The 24,478-nt window shown below is 44.9% G+C and overlaps 1 protein-coding gene across 1 annotated transcript in view; it reads right to left on the bottom strand.

Moving 5' to 3' along the window:
* CDH5 (cadherin 5) overlaps positions 1-19,221 on the bottom strand; it is a 29,165-nt gene extending 9,944 nt beyond the window's left edge. The window contains exons 1-4 of the mRNA XM_066557652.1: positions 19,110-19,221; positions 3,023-3,224; positions 521-809; positions 317-433 (exon numbers count right to left, since the gene is read on the bottom strand). Coding sequence (XP_066413749.1) covers positions 317-433; positions 521-809; positions 3,023-3,224; positions 19,110-19,135 — 634 coding nt within the window. The 5' untranslated portion in view covers positions 19,136-19,221. The remainder of the gene's footprint in view (positions 1-316; positions 434-520; positions 810-3,022; positions 3,225-19,109) is intronic.
* Between the last annotated feature and the right edge of the window lie 5,257 nt (positions 19,222-24,478).

The following is a 24,478-nucleotide window of genomic DNA, read 5'->3' as shown; positions in this document are numbered from 1 at the left end:
TTTGGTCACTGGAACAGTATCTATGCTAAACTGAAAACATGAACTCAGCTCCTGGTTAATCTTTCCAAAGGTGGGAAAAAATGATCTTTATCTCCTTATTGTGTTCATGGCAGCTGATATCCTGGTTTTATGAGTTCATTTCTGGATGCAGACAGTGGCATTGTGGAGTGTGAATGAAAAACCTTTTTAATCGTGTTTAAAATGATATTTTTGAATGATTATTCCTCTTTTCCAGAATGAGAAAGCCTTAAACATGTGTTTTCTTCAAAGGGTAGGGTATAGACAAAGTGTAAGGACATTCATGTGTCTGACTTACCAGAGTCATCAATGGTGAAATATTCCCCTCCTCTGGTGACTTCGTAGGTCACGGTGGCATGACCCGACACTGTGGGGTCGTCAGCATCTACAGCTGTCACTTTGGTGACTGAGGTTCCTAGAGAAGGATTGTCAAGGTGCATATTAATATAAGTGGTGCTTTTCAAGGCCAGCCGTGAGGGGAGGTGAGTGCTGGAGGACATACCCACTGGTGACATTTCTGGGACAGAGCCATTGAACACCTTGTGTACGAACACGGGGGCGTTGTCGTTGATGTCGTACACCTTGATGATGAATCTGGAGGGGCGCTCCAGGGACCTGTTGTTTGTCCTGTCGATGATCAGGGCTGTCAGCTCATACTCTGCCTTCTTCTCCCTGTCCAGCCTCTCGAAGGCGTACACGTCCCCGCTGGTCTCCTCCACCTTGAAGATGGTGTTGGCGAATTCGCCCTCGATGATGTACTTGGCGTTCTTGTTCCTCACGCTGGATGTGATCTGGGAGCAAAGAGTCATTCAGGGGGATAAAGCTGGGTGCAGCAGAGTGTCCTGGAGGATTCACACAGCCAGGAATTCCTCACCCCTGGGAACCCTCAGGACGTTTGCCGTCAGCTGGGACAGCACTGAGCAGCACCACAGCAGCAGCTGGGCTTGTGGGATGACACTTGCACCCTTGCACCCACACTTCCTTGCTTATACAAAACAAATCTTTTTTTAAATCATACCTCATATTTCCTAAAGGTCTAAATTGTTCATGCAGCCAACACTTACAAATAATTAACTGCATTATGTCTGAAATAACATGAGACACCTTCAGTCTGAGTTACTTTTGTTTGCAACTTTCTGGACCTGCCAGGGTTTTTTGCTCAGTTTCACAGGATTACAGGATGAAATCTGTATTCACAGCTCCTGACATTATTCAGCATTAGCCTCTATTCCTTAGCATTTAGCAGAATTCCTGCCACAGCTGACAGCTTTCTTGTGCTCAGTCACATACAATCCCTTAATAGGCAGTTTTTAGGCTCATGGTATGATAGGAAGGTTACATTTCTACCCTGTAGATTTAAAAATTTAAGGTCATAAGCAGAGAAGAGGAATGAGCATTAATCAGTTTTAAAATATAATTTAATCCAATTCTAAATGCTTTTGCACGCTAGTTGATCTGCAGATAACATAATGATACTTCCCTTTCTATACCCTCACACATACAGGGACACTGCTAGAAGATTTAAATCCCAATTTTCCATGCACTATTTCAGTATTCTTATTTCAGCCAGCTAATTATCAAGGATTGCTGGGTTTGACCAAGTATTTCCATCCTTTTGTTACTGATGTTATTATAAATGTCACCTGTTGGGTGTTCAGGATTTGATTTATCCTGTAGTTGTCATTTACTGTTGAGCGTTGTTTGAATTTCAGTTTTCTCTTTTGAAATGTGTCATTAATATTTCCACCCCTCATTCCTTAATCATGCTTCTGGCAGCTGGGACTGCTGGAGAGCAGCTCACAACTCTGGAGATGCCACGTGAGAGATAACCCCACCCTTGTCTCAAAGATGGGATAGTCTGTGCCTTCTTTCTTGATTTTTTTGTACCTATTCAGTGTAAAAAGCATAAACCTCTCAGAATGCCTTTTCTGGTGCTGAGGACAAAAGGAAAGCACTGAGTGGTGCAAGATAAAATCCAGATGTGCCAGCAAACTCCTGCAGCTGTCCCTCAGCCCTGCCTCGCTGCTGCTGGGACCTTTCTTTGAAGGGTTAATCAAGGGCTCAGTGCTGCAGGAGCCTTCAGGAGATTGTGCTGCTGAAACACCCCAGAGCTGGACAAAATGAGAGAATTACTCTCATTTAGGACAGCTCCAGGAATAGAAGCTGCTCCTCAGTCTGGGGCTGAGTTGGTCTGAAAGGAGGCAGAGATGCCCCGTGGGAGCTGAGAGGACCCTGTGGCTCTGTGCTTTCTCTGTGGTGCTTTTTTGGCAGCCCAGAGCAGCCAGCAGGGCCTGTTGGACGCTGCTGGGACAGCCCTGACAGATGTGAGTGCTGCACAGGGCAGGGAACGCTCAGCTGCATCCATCTGCAGTGCCACTGTGCATCCCTTTGAGAGGCTGCATGGGAGAACCTTCCCTGGGCTTGTGCAGGGGATGATTGGCTTTTATGAGCACTGCCCTGAGGAACATGAGTTTGCAACCAGGTCAATGCTCGTGAGTATTTTTAAAAATTCTTTGCTTTCGCTTTGTGCAACAACATTTTTGATTGTGTAACGGTATTTCGAAACGTAGCACTCGTGTTTTGAGTACAAGCTGAGAGATGTAAACTGTTGGCTTTTTTTATTTGCTGATTTTTATTTTTATTTGCTGATCTCTGAGGTTCCTGAAAGAATCTTGTGCTGCCAGGAAAATCCTGACATACATCAGTCAGCAGACTTCCTTCCCAACTCTGCACCTGCAGGTGATGTGGCTGTTCCTGCATTTGGAATCTCCAGACCTGCTATTCCCTTACATTTACTTGTATTTTTCAAAGGAATTAAAATTCCTATGGCACTGTTCTTCACTTACTCTTTGCCCACATTTTGAAGATTTTAACATGTTAATATGTAAGTATTAAGTCCCATTTCTATTTCCTTTTCATTTCTCCTGCCTAGACTGCAAACAAATACTGCTTTTCAAGATCCTCATTTGCTATTTTTAGTAATTGCTCACAGGTTGCTGCTTACCTTGCCAACATGGTGTGGCAAAGGTGTATCAAGCTCTTCTTGGATGTGCAATTGGTTCCATATCCAGTCTCTCTTCTGGCGTTTGTGGCTGACATCATTTGAACAAAGGTTTTGGGTCGATTTCTGACTTCTTCCATCAGCAAATGCTGGGGCCAAGAACAATGAGAAAAGTAGAATAAGGTGGCTCATCTTCTTCTGTAGCCTAGAAAGTAACATAGAAATGCAAAAATATAAATTACAACAGAATCAGAGTCAGTAGAGGGAGCACACGTGGAAGTGCAAATGGACATTCCTTCTGTCTGATCACTTTGTTTCTGTTCATTTGCCTCAGCACCAAAATTTGAAGGCTTCTTCCTTCTATAAAATAGTTTTAGCTGGATGAAAACTGTAAAAAAACAACACAAAGTATTTCAATTAAATAGAAAGTGAGCTTTGAATGCTGGTGTCAGAGGCAGCATCCCCCTGGTGACTGTCATTGCTCTGAGAGCACATTCAGGGCTGAGCTCCCCATGGTGCCCAGGGCCAGGCCAGCCTGGCACCACAGCTCAGCTCCACTGGAAATGGAGTGTTCAGGCCTGACAAACCCAAATGCAGTGTTTTGACATGCCCCGAGACAAAATATGCTGTAGTCAATATGTTCCTATGGAAAAGATTGATTTAGAATAAAATCTGGGGTTTCTTTTGGTGGAAAACGTTATTAGTGTGAAATTTTCAATCAATTCCAAGTACAATACAGCAAATTATCTTTCTTTAAGGGCTCATCTATTGATTCAACTCCTTGTCTTCTGAAGCTTTTGGAGACTCACATAAAGTTCCTTTATCCCCTATTCCCTGACTTTAACATCTGCAAAATGATAATTTGTGAAATGATTTTCAGGTGAAACCAAATTTTTGCATCCTGTGTTAATATTAGCAAACTTTAGGCCTGACTTTCAAATCAGAGGAATTATTTTAATGTTATCTGATTCAAAGCTGATTCATTTTCTTCCTAAATTTCCCATTCCCAATATAAAGGACTGTCAGGGAACTTTAACACTCAAGTAATCAGACTTTAAATTGCACGTAAATGACTTTCCATTAGCTTTTAGGAGCTGTCAGCATGCACATCAAAAATAAACCCACTAATTGTGATGAGAAGTTGACATCACACAGGCTGCTGGATGTGAGATTAAATTAATATTTTCATCAGGAAGGTGCTGAGACGTTTCCAAAATTACTCTCTGGTAACCAGGCAATCAGTGTTATCCCATGGTGCAGCATCAATGTCAGTTAAAAAGATTTTATTTATCATGAAATGTTTCTCTGCTGTACTTTTCTCTCCCTCACATTGTTGTACATAACCTGAGGAATGTTCCTCCTTTGTGGCTGGGTAGGAAGTGAAGAAGGAGCCTTTGAATTTGCTTTTTGGTAGATAAGCTGTGTTTGATACAGTTTTCTGGATTCAAACAAAGCCTTTTGATTTAGCTAGTTTTTTCTATTCTATGCCCTTAGCTTGACTTTGAATATTTTTAGAAAAAATGAGTATAATTTAGTAGTTTTTCTATACTTTATTTGTGTAGATGGACATTTTACAACAGGAAACTGGAAGGCAGCGATATGATTCTGCTGTGATTGTGTAAGTCTGACTTCTAGCCATAAAATTACAAAACACAATAACCAAAGGAAGCCATTGGCCAATGCCAACCAGCACAGGCTGTAGTTTGGCCAAAGAGCAGACTGAAGTGTTTAAAGAGCCTTTTTCTCTGGTTCCTCTGCTGAGTGGAGCTCTCCTGTAGTGCTGAGCTGCTGCCTGGAAGTTTTAAAACAGAAAGTGCTGACTGAATCTCTTTACATGAATGTGCATTTCAGCTGAAATTTAGCTGCCCCTTTCACTCAGCATGTCCATCTTTGTGTTTGTAGATTTTAAGGAGGCTTCAATTCCTTTAACTCCTGATTAATGGATTCCTTGTTCATATTTGTCAACCCCCCTGGGAAGTGGATTGTTCCTTTGGCAGCGGTGTGGAGGTCCCTGGCTGCCCTCTGGCACTGCAGCTCAAACACAGACTGAGGTGGGAGAGCCTCTTGCAAAAACTGACCTCTGCTTCACCTTTGGCAACTTTGAAGCTGCTCATTTTGGGAAAATGACAGCGCACTCTGGAGCTCTTTGCTTGCTCTTCTCCAGGGACATGGGAGTGCCTTGCCCCATAGGACAGGCTGACCCTGAGGACACTTTCCCCAGGACAGGCTGACCCTGAGCACACCTTCCCCAGGACAGGCTGACCCTGAGGACACCTTCCCCAGGACAGGTGACCCTGAGCACACCTTCCCCAGGACAGGTGACCCTGAGCACACCTTCCCCAGGACAGGCTGACCCTGAGGACACCTTCCCCAGGACAGGTGACCCTGAGGATACTTTCCCCAGGACAGGTGACCCTGAGGATACTTTCCCCAGGACAGGTGACCCTGAGCACACCTTCCCCAGGACAGGTGACCCTGAGCACACCTTCCCCAGGACAGGCTGACCCTGAGGACACTTTCCCCAGGACAGGTGACCCTGAGCACACCTTCCCCAGGACAGGCTGACCCTGAGGACACCTTCCCCAGGACAGGTGACCCTGAGCACACCTTCCCCAGGGCACCATGCCCATTTTCCACGTGGCAGCCCTTGCTGTTGTCCCTGAGTCCCTCACCATGCTCAGGAATGCCCTTCGCTGGCAGCACACACAGGGCAGTGTGGGCAGTGCTGCCATGGGGCTCACTCCTGTGGGAAGGGCACTTTCCCTGGCTGCAGCTCCTGACAAGCTGTGCTAAATGCTCTTTTCTGGCCGTGACAGTTTCCCTTCCCAGCAGCTCTCACCCAGAGTGCAGAGGCAGCAGCAGAAGGGGACATTGCCATGCCTGAGCATTCCCACGGAGCCAGCAGCAAGAACATTTCTGAGGGATAACAGGGGTTGTTAACAGGTAGGATCAGCTTTCCCTTTTTTTTTTTTTTTTCCTGTAGGGATCAGCTTTTCCTTTCTTCTGTGTCTGCTGGGCAGCCAGGACTGAGGGATGGGGATCAGGTGCACCCCTGGCAGCAAGGACCCCCCAGTCTGCAGCCGGGTGGGGATGCAGGTGGATGTCTGGGATGCTGCAGAGTCCCTGCCCTGCTCTGCCCCCACAGCCCCCTTATCCCTCTGTCCCTGGCTCATTAGCCCAACAGCTCCAGCTTCTTTTAGTCTAATCAGGCACCATAAATGTTCCTAAAAGTTAGCAGGGAGTGGTTTATTCAAGCAGCTGAGTTTCTTGCTGTGCTCTTAAATTTTCTTCCAGCAAATGATGAGTTCTCCCACCCATATTATTCATTTTATGTGTTGAATTATTTTAACAAATAACTCTTGGTCTGCAGGGTACTATAGACAGTTAACTGAGAAATTCTGGTATTCAAAGTGATTTGTGTGACACATGACTCATATAGTGCAGTTTCTTCTTCCCGACTGGGAGTAATTATTTAAAAATGTTGGGTGGAGATACAGACAATACTGTACTAATTAAAAGTTTGCATTTTACAGGTTGTTTTGGCAAGTAATCAACTGTAAAGGTGATGAACAGCTGATATAAATACAGTCTCCACATAATGAAAACACATTGGATGAAATATTCTTATGAACATTTGTGGGTTTTTTTTCAGCTACTTGCCTCTCACCTAGTTTACTTCTAACTCTAAAAGTGTGTATCAATCCTTATGCAAGGTTAGTAGTTTAGCTGGCAAATAAATTTGTTCTATGCTTGTATGTTAAACAAAAGTTAAATCAGTTTCTGTTCAGAGATTTTAGGACATGAGGGACAGTTGCCTCTGAAATTATTTATTTTCCTGGTCAATCATACTAAAACCTTATGCTTATCTTTGAGAATTTTTCAGCATCCAAAAAACCCCAAATGGATAAGGCAGAGTGGTGATAATGAACATTCTGAGAGAGAAATTTGCTAAAAGTGGCACGAGATATACGAATACACAAGAAATCCAACACATTTTAAAAGGGTCATGTCTGTGTTGTTGAGATAATTTGCATTACTGATTGCGAGAAAGGCTGGAAACAAAAGCTTATTTTCTCTTACTTGAATCTGAATGATTTAGATTCTTACTGGAATCTGAATGATTCCAGTAAGAATCTAAATGATTCATCTAAATGAAAATGAAAAACCCCATACAAAAAAAATTAGTTTTTCTTGGAGCAAACGGCACTGAAAAATTATTTTTCAGATGGAAAAAATATACTTTGATACACTATCTAAACACCTCTAAAATTGCTGTGCTCAATGAAACCATGGCAGATACAGAGAGCAGAACCTGGCCTGGTCTCAGGGAATAGAATGACTCTGAATAGCCTGGCCCTACAGAATCCATTTGAACTTCAATTTCTCATCTATAGGATGGGTAAGACTAAAAGTAAATATGTGACTGCAGCAAGACCTAAGGAACAGAAAGTAAACACACCAAACACAGGAGGGGATAAATTATCTTTTTCCATTGCAGTGCTGTAGTTTTGGTGAGCAGACAGAACATCATTCAAAGAAAATAGCCTGAGCAATACTTAATGCAGCCTCTCAGGGGCCACAGAGGGCTGTGCAAACCTGGGCTGATAAAGCTCCTCATGTCTCTGACAGCCCTGCAGGCAGATACAAACCATTGTCTGCTCCAGAAGGGCACTGGAGCCCAGAGCACTGAGATGTGTTTGGGGTGTCCTGGCAGGGACCAGAGTGACAACGCCCTCAGGTTCTGCTGTCCCTCAGCTCAGAACTGCTGCCCATGGCTCTGCCCAGCTCCCAGGGCAGCAGCAGGACGTGTTCCCAGCTGTGCCCTCAGATGTGACCCCACTGTGTCCCCACTGCATCCCCACTGTATCCCCACTGTGTCCCCACTGTGTCCCCACTGTGTCCCAGCTGTATCCCCACTGTATCCCCACTGTGTCCCCACTGTATCCCCACTGTATCCCCACTGTGTCCCAGCTGTATCCCCACTGTATCCCCACTGTGTCCCCACTGCATCCCCACTGTATCCCCACTGCATCCCCACTGTTTCCCAGCTGTGTCCCAGCTGTGTCCCCACTGCATCCCCACTGTGTCCCAGCTGTATCCCCACTGTGTCCCCACTGTGTCCCAGCTGTATCCCCACTGTATCCCCACTGTGTCCCAGCTGTATCCCCACTGTGTCCCCACTGCATCCCCACTGTATCCCCACTGTGTCCCCACTGTGTCCCCACCTGTGTCCCCACTGTGTCCCCTGCTGTATCCCCGCTGTATCCCCACTGTGTCCCCACTGTGTCCCCACCTGTGTCCCCACTGTGTCCCCAGCTGTATCCCCGCTGTATCCCCACTGTGTCCCCACTGTGTCCCCACTGTGTCCCCACTGTGTCCCCCCTGTGTTGTTACCTCTGCTCCCGTTCCCCTCTGTGCTGCTGCTGCTGGGGCTCCTGTGGGACAGGAGCTGAGGGCACCCGGTGACAGCAGGAACTGGGGAGGTCCTCAAACCCCAGTGACACTGAGAACAGCTGCCTAAGGAAATTGTGCAGTTTTGACTCAGAGGAATCTCTTTTTTTAGTTTTTTTTAGTTGTTTTTTTTTTTTGGTTGGTTTGTTTGGTTTTTTTCCCATTTTTGGCTGTACCGTGTGGCGGGGCAGAACTCGGTGTTTCTGTGTCTGTCACATGTCCCAGCAAGGCACAGCAGTGCTCTTTCCTGGGAACACTCTGCTGCTTGTTCCTTTCCAGGTTCTTGAGCTGATTTCAGCAGTGCCTGACTACCTGGGGCTGAGTTTTGATTGTCCTTGTGTCGATTCTGTGCATGTGAGAAGTGATTTCCACTGATGATTAAACAGCCTGGAATGCAAATGCCTGCCTGGAACTGGTTCTAAAATGCCATTTTGTATGCAATGATGGTACCTTGAAGTAAACAGCCACTGTGATGACTAAACAATCTGGAGTGCAAATGCCTGCCTGAAAACTGATTGGAAAAATGACATTTTCTACTTGGGATAGTACCTTTGAATGAACAGACACTTGAGCAATATCTTAAGCAAACTTGTTTCTTTAAAAATATCAGTGTTGTGAGAGCACTCGTGCTGCATTTGGCGCTGCTCAGTTCTTGGTGTTGGTGCTGCAGCAGGGTATAAACACAGGTGAGGACATAATTCAGCACTTCTCCTTTGGGCTCCTCATGTTTTCTTTCCAGGCAAAAGGAGAATTAATTCTAATCTGAAATGGCTTTGTGATTTGAGCTTCAAGTTTCTGGTAGGCCTGGGGGGAATTTATTAATGATTGTTTTTCCCTGTCTGTTCACCAGAAAGTTTCTCCTGGATGATGCAAAATACAACTTCACCTCATTGGGTGGATGGAGTCCTCAGCTAAGACAGATTTCTCTTTTGGAAATGAAGAAATTTGACTATAAAAGACCTGTAAATATTTGCTTTGTATACATTGAATGTTTATTGTCTTGGTGGACAGCAGGCAGTCAAATTGTGCTCCAAGTCTTTCTGTTAGCTCAAATACAGAACTGGGAAGAAAATGAGGGAGGCAAGACCCTGGTTTGGTGGGTTTTTTTCAACTTTTTCCTCTTATTTTTATCCTCCTTTTCTTTTTTCTTTTTCTTTTCTTTTTCTTTTCAAAGAAGCAAAGCCACTCTCCAAGTTAGTGAGTGACAGCCCCAAAGATGGGTGAGCAGCAAAAATGGATCTTCCCAGGAGCCCTTCCAGAGATCCTGACAGCCCTGCCTGCATTCAGTGAGTGACTGCTGGTCCAAAGTGCTGCAGGGAATCCTGAGAGGAGGCAGAGTGAGAGCTGAGGATCAGAAATGCATGGTCCAGGAAGATTTTGGTGGTAAACAGAAAGAGTGAGGGAGGAAGATCCCTTTTGCTCCTTGCTGATAAATCTGAGTGAGTTGGGAGGGTCCTGCCAGACAGTGAAGCACCAAGGCCCAAAATCTCAAAGGTGCAAGGATTTTTAACCTCTGCTGGTTTCTCTCAATTTCTAGCTAACTTTGTCTTAATATGCATTTTCTTAAAATTAAAACTTTCATTAAAAACTTTCAAAAGCATATTTTGCAGTTTTTTGAGAGAAAAATGCTGTCTGTGCTCCTGTCTGATTTGTATCTGATAAAGAATGGAAACAATTATTTATTGAATGTGTGTTTCTGGTGTAGGTCCAGATTCAGTTTCCTGTTCACAAACACACATTTGCTTGGCTTAGATCTTGATTTCCTTTACATAACACCTGCACAGCTCAGAGTCAGCTCTGAAATTGGCTTCTGTTAGAATTCAAGAAAACCTCAAAGAATCTCTGTTCCTGGGGATATTTGGGAGAGATGGGCTGATAGATTGTGCTTGCTTGTCCTGCATTGTTTTGGTACCTGTAGCCTTTTGTGGATAGTGTTAATTTAAATATGTCTGGGGATCTGAAACTCTTCTGTTTGTGGAAATGGATCCCTTACATGATCTAATAAAAGAAGACCTGGAGAATCTGTACAAAATTGTGCAACTTCCACATAGGTCAAGAAAATCTAGGACTTATCTTTCTGTGTTATGTCAAAAATCTTACCCAGGAAAATGAGCCACCCCACAGGGGCTGCTCCTCCAGGTCACGTGCACAAGCTTTGATTCCTATTCTCATTTTGAATCAAATAATTTTCCTGTCAATCTGTAGTAATCTGGTTTTTAGCTGAGTTTCTTTCTTGTAAACCTGGTAACTGAGAAGCAAATTAAATATATGTTAATGTTTCAGTTACTGGACTGTTCATGGACCTTAAGGAGGGACTATTTTTGGACTGGATAAATTAATAATTCTTGAATGACTTCTATTATTGAACAGTGCTCTCTTGAACTGAGGGTTGTTTGCTGTGGATGACAGATGTGATGGAGATAAAACAATGCTTTGGAGTCACTAAAATGAGCAGTGACAGTACAGATTTCCTTCTCATCAGATTGGTGATGCAGCTAATTGTTGTTTTAGGGAATGACTGTTTTTCTGTGACCATCCTGGTATGTCCAGCAAGAAATCCCATCTTGGTAAATCTGCTGACCTTGTGGCCAGAAGAGAAGCAGAGGTGAGGGTGTGTCAGAGGCACACTCAGTCTGAGGGGAGCTTTAGCAACTCACAGCCTTCCTCACTCCCCACTCCAGGCAGGTCTGTCTCCTGCAGGGGCAGAATCCCTGCTTTGCTCATTGTCCATGATCATGTTGGATGTCAGCACAGAAGCTGTAGAGACACTTGAGAGCTGATGAGAACCAGTTTGAAAGGGAGCACATACAAAGCATGAAGCACTGAAATGTTCTGGGGCTGCTTGAGGCTTCTGACTCTTTCTCCTATAGGCACATAATGCTTTACTTTCCCTGAAGTACTCCCAAAATGGATTAGAGTCCTTTAAAGAAGTGGTATTGTCCAGTCTGCCCATGCACAAAGCCTTTTACTTCATTACAAATATGTCACAAGAGGTAAAATGTGCTTAAGCACAGTGCCCAGTATAAACACAGCTGCTGAAATATTTGTGATTAAATTATTAAACCAATTTTTGATTTTGTTTCATAGCAAATAAAAACATCATCATAAACAGAAAATTTTGGCTTTCCCTCAGTTGTTGACAGCATTAATCCCATGGAGTTTAAGGTCCCAACCTACTCTGCTGTAGCTTTTTACAGCCTCTGGTCCCTGGGAGCAGGTTTGTGAGGGCTGAGTGAGAGCAGGGGTGTTCTGGTGTTAGGGGATGTGCTCAAACCCACAGGCAGAGTCTGGGGCTTGGCACAGAATGTTCTCACCTCATCATCACTGTCACTCACATTCTGTGCTCTCTGGCTTAGAGCATTCCATTTATCACAATCAGAAATCCCACAATACCTATGACTGCTCTGATTTATTTACTTGGCAGATGTTGCAAGGGTGAAACAAACAATCAAATGACAGAAAATTTGCTCTTGGCCGCATGTCTTGTGGTGACAGTTGTCAAGTGCTTTTGAAGCCAGAGCCATTGTGGGGGTTAACTCTGGGTTAAGTGCAGCCCTTCTGCTCTGAAGTGAGCTGATAAGATGGGTGGGATCACCCTGCATGCATAGTTTGGAACTGCAGACATTTCCCCCTCTGAATTCCTCCTCCAAGATAAAGAGGAAGATACCTCCCATCTGGATGAATTATTGATAAAGGCAGATGTTGAAAACAGTGATGAAGTGCCAGTGTTGCAGACAGGCAAAGAACTCATTCCCTCCCTTGCATCCCAGAGCAGATTCCAGGGGTGCTCAGGTTTACTCCCCCTGGGCAGGGGCTCCAGGCTCACTGACACATTTCCCTGGCTGTAGATCCAGTTCTTCCCTTGCTTCCTCTGAGCCAATTTCCTCTCGCTCATCCCAAACTGAGGTGGCTCAGTGGGATGAAGGTGGAGGAGTCTCCCTGAGCCCCCCTCATCCCCAGCATCCCCCCTCTGATGCTGTTTGATTTTGGGGGAGCAGGAGGACAAGAGAATCCTCCAAAAATTATTTGCTCATTCCAGTGCAGAAATGGAATAGTTTGGGCATCTTGGAGGTGTTTGGGATCACTGCAAAGATTTCTCCAGCCTCTCTGACCAGCTTTGCTCCCTACATTAATGGTGTGCACCTTTCAGACTGGCTCTGCTTTGGTGCTTCCCCTGCTTGGCTCAGCTCTACAGAGCTTGGCTGAAGCTGCCACTGGGTGTTCCAGAGTTTGGCCAAGCTGAAAGAATACAAGGTACAAATAAGAATAATGTATTGAAGAGCTTTCTCCATTTCCCCTTTGCTTCCACATAAATCCTTAATATCAGAGAGGCCTCCTAGCAGAGATCTCCAGCTGAGCCTCCCTCATTAAGGAAAAGTCCCTCTCCTTTGAGGAACCACTTGCAATAAATACGATGTTTTAGAAAGTACAATGTAGCTGTGTTAAGAGCAGGTAAGATTTTTTCCCCTGTTTTTCTTTAACAAAAGCTCAGGAGCAGGAGTAGCTGTGTGGCACAGGAGCATCGTCCCCAGGTCCATAAGTGACATTCACTGCCCTAATCTGCAGCAGAGAAACCCTGCTCAGCTGCCTGTGTGTGCTCATTCCTTTGTCCAGAGTGTTCTCTGGGGTAGCTGAATGCATCAGTATTTCCTCTGAAAATTAGCATTGTGGCAGATAAAGAAAGCATGCACATATACATAAATCTCTTGTTTTCTGTCTGGGCAAGAGGCCAAAAAAACAGGGTGTGTCTGGATAGATTTTGTTTAGTGTTCTGTATTTTTCTCCCTTTTTAGAATGTCTCATTCAAATGTCAGTTCATTCTTCTCAATTTCCTGTCCTTATCCAGCAGATCCAGCAGATTGTAGACCAGGCTTAATTAACTTTGAGACCTTTTATGTCCATCCCTATAGTTACAGTCCTTTCCTGGAACACTTCCATTGTATTATCTCCATGTGTTATGAGATGATGCAAATGATATTTTTACTGCTTTTGGGAATTTACAATGAGTCTTCCAATAGTTTTAGTTACAGCTTAGCTCTTGTCAGGAAAATTCCATCTTTAAATCAAAATAAAGCTGGGGCAGCAAATTTCCTCTTTAATGTGCTGATAAAAGAAAGCTGGAGAGCCTGAAAATACAGGCCCCAGACACAGGGAAGCTTAAAGAGGTGAGGAAAGCTGTTGTAAGTTGTGTGACTCTCTTCTGTGTGGATTTGTTTCTATGTGGGAGTGGTTATGATTTAACAGAGATTTTTCTTAAGCTGAGGTGGAACTTTTCAGAGGCTGTGTAAGTGGAACATTTATTTCTGCCACAGCTCACGTTCTGATCACAGCCACTGGAAAGCCCTTCTGGAGTGAATAAACCCTTTCTCCTCATCTGAAGAAGCTGCAGGTCAGTCCAAATTTGGCAGGTGATGCAGCTCATCACTTTACAGCAGGGAAAAGAGAAAATATATTCCACAGAGAAATGTGTCCCTTCCTTCCTGTTTGGGACTGAAGTCATGTCCAAGTGCAGCTCAGTAATTCAGGATCTGTTCTAATCCTAAGCTTTTAGCAAAGCTGCTGCTGGCAAACCCAGGGTGCAAAGCAAAGGTGTTTGTGAGATGGGGCTGCAGAGGATGGAGCTCTGGGATAGCTCTGTCCCTGTGGAGTTCCCATTTCTCTCTTTGTAAAATGAACCCCCAGCAAAAAGCATTCCAGCTCTCTGCCCTCCCTTGTTCATTTGTGTGCTGGGTAAGGTCTGAATGGAACTAAAATGTGCCATCATTGTTTAAGCTTTAATGAGAGCCTAACCCCCCAAATTACCAGCACTGAGCAAGCAGCCAATATACACAAATCCATTGTAGCTTTGGGCTCCTAGAGGGGGTGTTGAAAACTCTGATACATTATTATTAATATTGATTGCTTGGCCTAATCCTGACATAGAATCACAGAATTGTTAAAGTTGGAAAAGGCCTTTAAGCTCACCAAGTCACGAGTAAACTGATTCTCTTGCAGACCATTTATATCTGAAGGGTAATGACAGCAAAAGCCAGAAAGAGAAAACAAGGAATGAATTCAGGTCTAGGGCTGGAGGTAGAGGCAGGGACCATCCCATAACAGAATGGAGAAGCCAACTAAAGTCCTGTGCCAGGGGGATTCTGCTGAGGGAGCTGAGCCCATCCCAGGAGCCTTTCCCATCAATGGCAGGATTTCCTATCACTGGCAGGACAGCAGCAGCAGCCCTTGGTCTCCTCAGGCCAGACCCTGGAAGGAGGCTTTGTGCTCCTTGAGGGTTCCCAGGGCACAGATTCACAGCAGATAGCATCACCAAAGGAAGGGGAACAGGAAGACTGGAGCTACCAGAGCATGGATTAGAAACGTGGACAAAGGCAGGAGAAGGAATTTGGTGGAAGTGGAATTTCCCTTCCCACTGTCCTGCACAATGAGGCCAAGGGCCCTGTGTGCTGCAAGAGCCCCCCTGGCCCTGCTGAGCTCTGCCAGGGGTCAGGGACACCCTGCAGGTGGGGCTGGGAGGGAGGGGATGCAGGGAAAGGACAAAGGCAGAGGTGGCACTGCTGCTTTGTGCCTTTGTAACAGATCTGGCACAAACAGAGGCCTCTGCTGCCTCGAGCTGTGCCACAGGATGCTGGGGAAAGTGCACAGGAACAGAAGGGGACAATAAAAGTGACCTCTTTGGGTTTTGAAAATGAGGAATTGAAAACATTTTTGCCTTTTTGTCTACCTCTAACTACAATGGTGCTCTGTAAGTCCTTGCAGTTCAGGTAGCAATGCTGGGGCAGAACACTCTTTTCTCTCTGCTGCTCTTTGGGAAAGTACCTGTGCCAATTCCCTAGTTTGTGCTGGCTTTTCTTTAAAATATCTGTCATTTTTCACTATAACTTCTGGACTTTTGTGGCTAATACGTGATAAAGGTTTCAAATGCAGCTGCTAATCTATTGTAAGAGTTTTGCTCTCACGCAAAAATACTTGTCTGGAGAAAAGTCTTCCAGAGTCTGCTCACCTCTTGACCCCTGGTCTATTCTCAGAGCACCAAAACTGGAGTGTGGGCAGTGCCATGGAGGGATAGGTTTCCCTTGTGCCCTTCTCCTGTCTTTGCCAGCCCTGGAAATCCCAGGTCTTGAGCTGCTCCAGGTCCTGTGAATGGGAGGGCTGGGCCCCAAATCCCCCTGCCTGCCCAACAGATGTGTGCAGCAGCACAGGCACAGATCATGGCACAAACAACTTCCCTTCCAGGAGATGACAGAACTTAACATATTCAGCAAAAGCTTGTATTCAAAATACAGCCAGTTCTATTCTTGACAGATCTGAAATTCTGATGCAGATGAGTGAAAATCAAATGAAAGGGGCTAATTTGTATTCCTGCACTCAAGAACTGCAAACAGCTTCTTCACAATTTATTATTGATTTTTCATATTCCAAGGCCAGGCTCGCTGCAGCATTCAGGAGGTGCAGTGGTGAGGGGTGTGGTGAGGAATTCATTCTGTGCAGCCTCTGGGGTAGCTCAGGTGGAGCCCTGGGGATGTGGGAGCCCCAGCAGAGGGCACAGGGAGCTGAGGCAGCAGGAGCCCAGGGCTCAGCAGGCACAGCCAGGCTTGGGCACCCTTGGACTGGGAGGGGATAAAGCCCTGGGGTTCCTTGGCTGGGATCCCTCCTGGAGGCAGCAGCTGGGGCTGTTCTGTGCTCCTGCATGGGAATAAATGGCTTTATGGAATGAGACTGCCCTGGCAGAGCTGGGCTGGGGCTGGGAAGGAATCCTGCTCTGGCACAGGGTGTGTGGTGGGTGCTGTTGGGTCCTGGAGCTGGGGAGGGGCTGCAGCCCCAGCAGGGACAGCCTGGGGTGGCAGTGGGGCTGCCTGGGTCCCTCCTGGAGCACTGTCCTGGAGTGGTGGCAGTGCCTTCATCTCCAAACCATGCCTGCATTTTGCACAGGTTTATCCCCAGCATTTCTTGGTGAGACCCCTGGTTTGCAGGGGTCCCTGGAAGCTCCTCAGCAGCACAGCTGGTGGCTCCTGGCCGTGACAGGGACACCAGTGCTGGGTTTCTGTGTTTGCTACACCTGCACGGCCCTGGGCAGAGCAGAGCCCTGAGGGGAAGCCCACAAAAGCCTTTTATCATGGCCCAAAGGAGTGCCCAGCTCTGCTGCCCAGGCTCTGCTCTCCTGCAGCTCCCCAGGGCCTGTGGGAGCTGCTCTGGTGAGCGTGAGCTGGGCGCCTCTGTGCCAGCCAAGCTCCAACAATCCCTGTCTGCTGTGCTCAGGGGAGCAGGGGAAAGCACTCACCCCAGAACTCGGAGGGATTTCAGTTTGTAAACTCACAAGGATAACAAGGGAAACCCATTTGTAAAAAAAAAAATAAAAGAAAAAGACACCAAAGTAATTTCATACCCAACAAATTCCTCACAAAGGGAAGCTCTTATTTTCTTCTTGGCACTAACATTGGAACCTCTGAATTAAACTTGTAGAATCTGAGCAAAACCTGCAACTATGATGGAAATGCAATGAAGATTCCTTACAGAAAGCTCAGCTGCCAGAAATCATCAGTTATCTTGATTATGTGAACCTTTGCTCTTTTAAAAAACAAAAATTATTTTCTGGCCTGATTTAAGCCTGTAGTTCTGTAGACACATATCCGGACAAGAAAAGAGAGTTTTATGAAATTTTTTTCTATTTTGAGTTGGAAATATTAATTGAATTAATTAATTTATGGAGGGACGGTGAAGTCCTTTTTTCCACCAGTGCTGTAAATCAGAGCAGTTTCTGAGCCATGCCCTGTGATTTTTACCTCTATCCTGTTTTTAGAGCAGTTTCCTCAGCAAGGCAGGATGTGAGGCAAAGCTGGCAGCAGAGCTGTTAACTCTGCCCTGCCTGTGTGCCCCACATCTTGTGAGCTGCACCTTGCTCAGGGACTCAATTTCAGTTTTTAAAAATGCTTAAAGAACACTCTTATGGTCTTCTGTTAAAGAGCAGGGCTTTGGGAAATGCTTCCTCTTGCATTGCAGTGCAGCTGTAGCAGTCTGAAAAATAACCCAGGTTTGTGGCTTTGTGGGCAATGCAGGAATGATTTTTTAATTGAGTTTATGCTTTGCTTTCAAATTAATTTGTTTTATTACTTGTAAATTCCCATTTTTCTCTCTAGCACACTGTACCATTCTAAGGTTTTCCTATGCTAAATGCATCCTGTGTCCTTTTCTCCTGTGGGTCACCCTTTGTTTAAGGATAAAACAGCTCCTGGAGATACCAGAGATAAATTTCAAGTCAGCATTTCTGTGATTTGTTTCTGGTATATGGGTTGTTGTTACCAGGCACCAATTAACCTAAGATGAGAAGCTTTTGTAAATCTTTGGAGCATCCTTGCTTTTGTCTAATATATTTTCCTGCATGAACATCTATAATACTGTGTGCTTTTACAAATGCTGATCTAATGATTTATATTCACAGGAGGCAGGGACACATTGATTAACTCTACCTTTGTTAACTGCAGAAACAGCCAGCTGGGAATGGTTTTGGGAGCTAAGAATGGAAGAGATTTTCTCACAGAAATTCATCTTCTTCCGTATTTCTTTTCCTTGCATCTCTTTCCTTCTTTAATCTTTATTACAGTGTGACAGCCAGCATGGTGAGGTGCTGTGCACACTGACAGTCCCACTATTGCAGAATGGATTTCTTACAGAAAAACCACTATCACTTCATCTCTTATGCATAAATGCTTTGTCTCTGCAAGCTGCACAGCGAGCTTGTTAGTTCAGGGACCTGCTACACCTGCTCTAGGACAAGATAAAAGCCTTTTCAAACAACTTTTTCTGTCGAGCCACTGCTCATAAAATAACCCATCAGAAAAAAGATGGGTCTTTTTGAACCACTGAGATCAAGGAACCTCTGGAATAAGAATTGCTGGTCTTTTAGAACAAGGTCTGTAAAACCTGGCACTCCAGAGTTAGGGTGTTCAAGTACCTGGGACACTTTAAACTTGGGAATTAGGAGACCACATCTGCATCTGGGTTTGCATGAACTCCCCTCTCAGTTTTAAACAGATATGCCAGAGCTGGCCAGAGCACACGGTGGCTGTCGCCTCTTGGCCCTGGGCACAGGAAAGCCACCCACCTTACAGACAGACCCCAAATCCACTTCAATAAAACATTTGCATCAAATCCCAGCCCAGTGCACCTCTGCTCACTGCAAGCAGCCCTGGAGCTGCACCTGTCCACACCAGGAGGGAAATGCCTTCCTAAAGCCTTCACAGGTGCAATTGGCAGCACAATCTCCACCTCTTTTCCATTATGGATGAACATTGGCAACGTGATCTCAATAGTACAAAGCAATACCCAAAACCCCATGAAATGTGTATATATATATATATATATATTTTAAATAATCTGGGAATATTATGGTATAGCCCAACAAAGCCAGAGATTTTCCTCTTCCAGTGTCAATTGGTAACAGCTCTGCTGTTTGTACTTAACTTGGCGTGGGTGCCATCTGTGTAAGACCCAAAGGATTTGGTGGATATGTATAAAATTCATAGCCCATTTGCTGATATTTCTTAACTTATTTAAGACATTAGAAAATAATCTGGGTGGAGGTAAAAAACCCTTTGAAATGAACTTGATGGCTGAAGGACAGAAAATAACATTTGTCTCTTACCCGAGTCCAAGGTGGCCAAGCTTCATTCTGGTACCAAATCAGGCAAACTGAACCCAACAGAATCCCAAAATGTGAAGCACAATACAAAAAATGAAAATCAAATAGAAAAATCCAGTTCTCTTTTTGTGAAGCAATACTGGGAGTGTTCAGCTCTCCAGTCTCCAAGGTTTTCCAGCTGGGAGTCAGCCTTTCCCATCCTGCATCCCGGCATCCTGTTATTGTTCCAAGCCTTAGTAACCCAGGGAGAAGAGGGAGTGGAGGAAACAAGATAAACTTAGCATTATTATTGCTCTATCTACTTATTTGTTGCTGACTCTATGAGGGAACTGAATAAAAGGAAACTGGCTATGAGAGAAACACCAGTGTTGGTCTGTTATTTGCTGTTGTTTTAGAGAGTGTTTTAGCAGCTAGAAGATATCTGAGAGGAACTTTTGGTGACTGACACTTGATCAGCACAGACTATGCCTGCTTTGCACAAACAGGACTATCAAAGCTGTTTGGAAGTGTCCTACCTAGAAGAATTTTTATACCTGGAAACCAAAAAAGGGTAGAGCCCTCCTGTTAATGAGACTGGGCTCCTGCTAAGCTCTGCCCATGCTGGGTGTAAAGATGAAATGTCACAGTGTTTTTCACAGGTAAAGTGAAGACCTGAGGAGCAAGGCAGTGTAGGTAGGCCTTTCAGAAGGAGAAAATGTTCATAGCATCTTGATTATGCTGAGTTCTAAGTCTGGAGACCACTCAGGGCACTCAGGAGGGGAAGCTGCAGTGTTAAACTGAGCACAAGGGTGTAGCTCTTGGCATTGTGCACTACAAATGAAAGAGGATTTTTTTCACTAAATAATGCAGAAGAAAACTGAGAAGTGCAGGGCTTACTCAAAACACACTCTTTGGAACCACTTATAATAAATGTAGGCAAATGTTCAATGTATCTTAAGTATGACTTCAATAATTTTAATTATTGAATTAAATTTTTAATATCATTCCACAGTTAAATACTCTCTTGCCCCTATTTGTCATTACAGTCCAGCACAGGTGGTGGGATTGATTTCCTGCCTTGCCAGAAGGCTGAGGTTGGTCAGATTGTCTCACTTTGTCATGGTGTACAGCAGTGAAGATGAATGGCTCCTGAAGGAATTTGTTACTTTAATTATTTTAAAAAAAGGAGACATTTTTCAAATTCTTATGCAAGGAGCTCAGAGAGTCCAGTTTCCTTGCAGGAAAATGAGCTGTTAAAGAAGCTGTGTCACTGCTGGGAGAGGAGCTGATAGGAGCTGTGCTCCACTGCTGGGAGAGGAGATGCTGATAGGGGTTTTTAGCTCTCTGGTCAGGATGCAGCTCCCTGATAACCTGGTGCCCACAGCAGACAGGGGGTCCAGATTAAGGATTTGCCCTTGCAAGTGGCTCCAGCTGCATTTCCAGCCCCTTGTGCCTCTGCTGTCCCCGTGTGGGGCTGGGACTGAGGGGACATTCAGGAAAGGAGGAGGGAAGGGACTCATCCCCCTGCTCAGAGGGAAAAGAGGAGACCCCAGGGTTCTCTCTGTGTGCCCTGAGGCCCCAGCTCAGGTTGTCAAGGTCTGTTTCAATGCCTGCTAAATTACCTTCCTATTATCTGATTTGCTTCATCTCCCCCAAAAAGTTCAAGGTAAGAAGAGAGAAAGTTTCTGAAGGACTTTTCAAGTGCTCTGCTCCAGAGCCTGATAGAAAACTGAAAACCTTTTGTAAGTTTAAGAGGAAGATTCTTCCACTGAAATTTTAGAGACCTGATTTACCATCTCTAACCTTCCCATGATGCTTTATAGATCTCATCTGTGCTGAACTGGCTCTTTAGGTTTCCTTTCTGGCTATGAGGAAAGGTCCACTGAGATTTCATGGAAAGCAGAGCCAATTCTTGCAGCCCTCTCCCACCAGCAGCAGAGCTGATGGTTCAGAGTGCCCTGTGCCCCCTGCTTGGTCCCACACATTTGCCCTGCTGTCCCTCTCAGGCAGTGAAAGGCCCCATGTGAAAGTTTTAAATGCTGGCAAACAGGATTTCTTGTAGATCTTAGACTTTCAGACTTTATCATTGTGGCCAAATCATAAGACTGGAACAATTCCTTGGTGGCTCATGTTTTTGCAATCCAGAGGGTAATGTTTCAAAAATATTATTAATTCACACTCAGTTCTGCTAATGAGAAAAATCCTTTGCATGATCAGACCACATTGGCAGGTATAATTACCTTTTAGTTGTGTCATTTTGGGTATGAAATATTATTTAACAATCCAGCTGGTGGAATAGAAGGCAACAGGTGAAAAATGAATTAGCAGGCAATGTCTGTGTGCCTCGTGGATGGAGATGGTGGCAGAGCAAAAGGAGTGGCAATTTTTTACTTGTCATTTCATGGTGTTTTCCTGCCTTTCCTGTCTCCAAATGACATCAGGCCCTTTTCTGTTCAGCTCTGCTGGATGAGTTTTCTTCCATGTTATATCCAGCTGCCCTGACTGGATCATTTGCTTCTTTCCAGTGCTTTTCCCACAGTTGTTCATTAGCTGCTGCTCTGGGGCTCTGTGGCACCTGGGTCAGATATGTCTGGTTCAGATCAGCATCTCTTTCTGTGAAACTCTTGAGTTCAGCCTGTGTTATTGAAATGCAGTCTGAGCAATTTGCCAGACTAGTAAAGTTTAAAATAGTCCTTCCTCTCTTGAATGATGGGGTAGAGCTCAACTTTGCTTTACAGGTGCTTGTGCATAGTTTGAATTTGACATTCCTGGGAATCTGAAGTAATAACTGTCATCTTGCTACTGCTGAGAGGAATAATGTGTTATAATGGGCAGAAACACAGCCCTCACTCAGCACATGAAATCTGCTCAGTCTGACTGTGCTCACTGTGCACAGGCACCCGGGGGGTTGGTGTAAGTTACTGGGTTGGTAAGTGCACAGAATGAATGTGAGATTAAAGCACCTTTCTTCAGAATTAGATTTCATCTGTTGCTGAGGAGGTTGATCTGGTGATCAGGAGCTCCAGTTCCTCTGCCTGCTGTGTTCCCAGCAGGGCAGGCTGACTGGTGGCTGCAGCTGGTTTCAGCTCTGTGCTGTGTTGTTTGTTCACTGTCTCATCTGATCAGTGCTCTGGAAAGTTCTCCTCAAAGAATTCATGGAAAACATAGTTGTAGGAACAAGTTCATTGCTTTCCTAACCAGCATGAGTCCCAGCAAAGTGGATAAAGCAGCCCTGTACTTTTCACTAAGTGAGAGGTTTCCTTTTCTTCACCAGTAATTGCAGTTATGGTGAAATTCCATACGATAAATAAGCCCTTCTTGATAAGCACAATCATCAAAAGCAGAGACAGCTATTGAAACAGCTGCAACTAATAATATTTTAATTCTCATCCTTCTATCTGACTCTCACTAGGGAAGGGCTTTACCCTTGCCAGTACAGCCCAAGAATGCTTTTGTAACAGTTTATAAAAGTTAGGTTTAGTAGTCTGTCCTGCTAAACCCAAATGCTACAGGCACTGTGCAAGGGAAGCTGTGCCAAGGCTGGGAATGCAGGCCCACTGTGACACTGTGCCAGGATTTTTCTGACCAGTTAGACCAGGAGATAGGGTAGGGGAGAGCAGAGGCTTTCCTTCAGTTATAAAAACAAACCCCAAATGCTAATTTCCAGCAGCACAGCTAATCAGTGCAAAATCCCTCCCATCTGAAATGTGCAATTCTATCTGATGGTTGTCTGCAGCCTCTCTGGAAGGACCATTACCTGAAGGTTAAAAAAGAACAATTCCTGCTCTGTGTGGAAGGCATAATCTCTGCAGCACGTTGTGTTATTATTTCTGGGCCTTTAATCAGGGCAGTGCAGTGTGCTCTTAGTCATTTCCACTTGGTCACTGGTTTCCTTTCTGTCACAGCCTGAGGTGTGCATCCTGGAGCCACTCTGACTCAGCTTCCTCTTGTCAGGTTTATTAAAAAAAAACAATGTAGCTCTGATTTGTTTTTAATTTAAAGTGTATTGAAAAAAAAAACCCCACAAAACAAAACAAAAACTGCTGAGGAATTTCAGTTAAAGCTGGTGGAATTGGGTGCTTGCTGGGGAGGCATGATAGCATCTGCTGAGCTGTTTTCCAGAGCACTGTTCTGGCTGTAACACAATCATTTCACTGCAGCAGATCTCTCCTGGAAGGGTCAGTCCCCTGCTCCTTAATGAGACCTCTGGCTTCATAAAGACTAATGACTACAGGGGTTTTTCTGAAAATGGTCAGCAGAGAATGGTCCCAAATGATGTTGTTGCCTTGTTTGGAAATGCCAGGAAAGGATAGATGGTACAGAATGCACCCATATTGCACTAACACTGTGTAACAGCCTGAGCAGGAGCCATAAAATGGAACTGTGTCAGCCCTGAACTGAAGGAAGGAATCAGGGATCCCTTTGATGTGCTCACTGAAGGCACAATCCTCAGGGGGTTGGAACAACAGGGCTGCAGGCTCACACTGGATAACACCAACCTTTACACAGGATTCCAGTGGGAAGGGCAGGTCAAGTGTAGAGATGTGAAACTGATAAAAAGTTTTCCACAAATGTTTTTGATAAACAATCTTCATTTCAGTGATTTTTTTCTTCATCTGAAGAATATTCCTGCTTTAATTGGAATGGCCCTTAAAATAGAAACCCAAACCATGGCAATCTGTTCCTAAATGAAAATTGTCACCTTCCATTCATGAACTCTGTTGTTTGGTTGTTGAAGCAGCCCAGCTTTCAGCTCTGACTGCTGGTGGAAATGGGAGGCTCATCTTTTGGTGTAGAAGAGGTTCTCTCTGCTATACAAGATCTGAAAGCAGAGGAACATCCATCCATCTTAATTTTTGGTGAAGTCTGCAGTGCAAACATTCTTCTGTCTGTGGCATTAATTTGAATTGCCCCAGAGTCAGAGTGTGCAGGGGATGGTGTGGAGCTCCTGGGGCAGCAGGAGCTGCTGAGGTTTCCCTCTGTGAGCCCCACCTGGGGCTGCTCCAAACCCTGAGTTCATGTCCTGGCTGTGGGGGATCAGACAGAACCAGGAGTTTGATGGCCTCTTCCCTTTGCTTCCTGCACTGTTCACACAACTGTTTGCCCATCCTGGCCCTGGCTTTCCCATGGCATTCTGCCCATCCATGGCTCAGCCTGCAAGCTCCTGGCTTCAGCACTGGGGTGAGCAGGGGCAGAGGTCCCTGCACTCAGCAGTTTTGGCTCTTTGATTGTCCTGCTGCTAAATGTCTGCTAGAGAGCTCTAAAACAGAAAAAGATTTTTAACTGGTTGAAATAATGTTGATTTTTCTTTCAAAGAAGTCTGAGACCTAATTTTTATGCCTCTCACTGTTCTATGAGAGTTTCAGGGGACATAAAAAGTCAGATTATTGCTT

This window comes from Molothrus aeneus, chromosome 11, assembly GCF_037042795.1.
Source record: "Molothrus aeneus isolate 106 chromosome 11, BPBGC_Maene_1.0, whole genome shotgun sequence".
In the NCBI taxonomy this organism is placed as follows: Eukaryota; Metazoa; Chordata; class Aves; order Passeriformes; family Icteridae; genus Molothrus; species Molothrus aeneus.
Note: the sequence above shows the minus strand (reverse complement) of the source record. Positions and strands in the feature narration are given on the sequence as shown.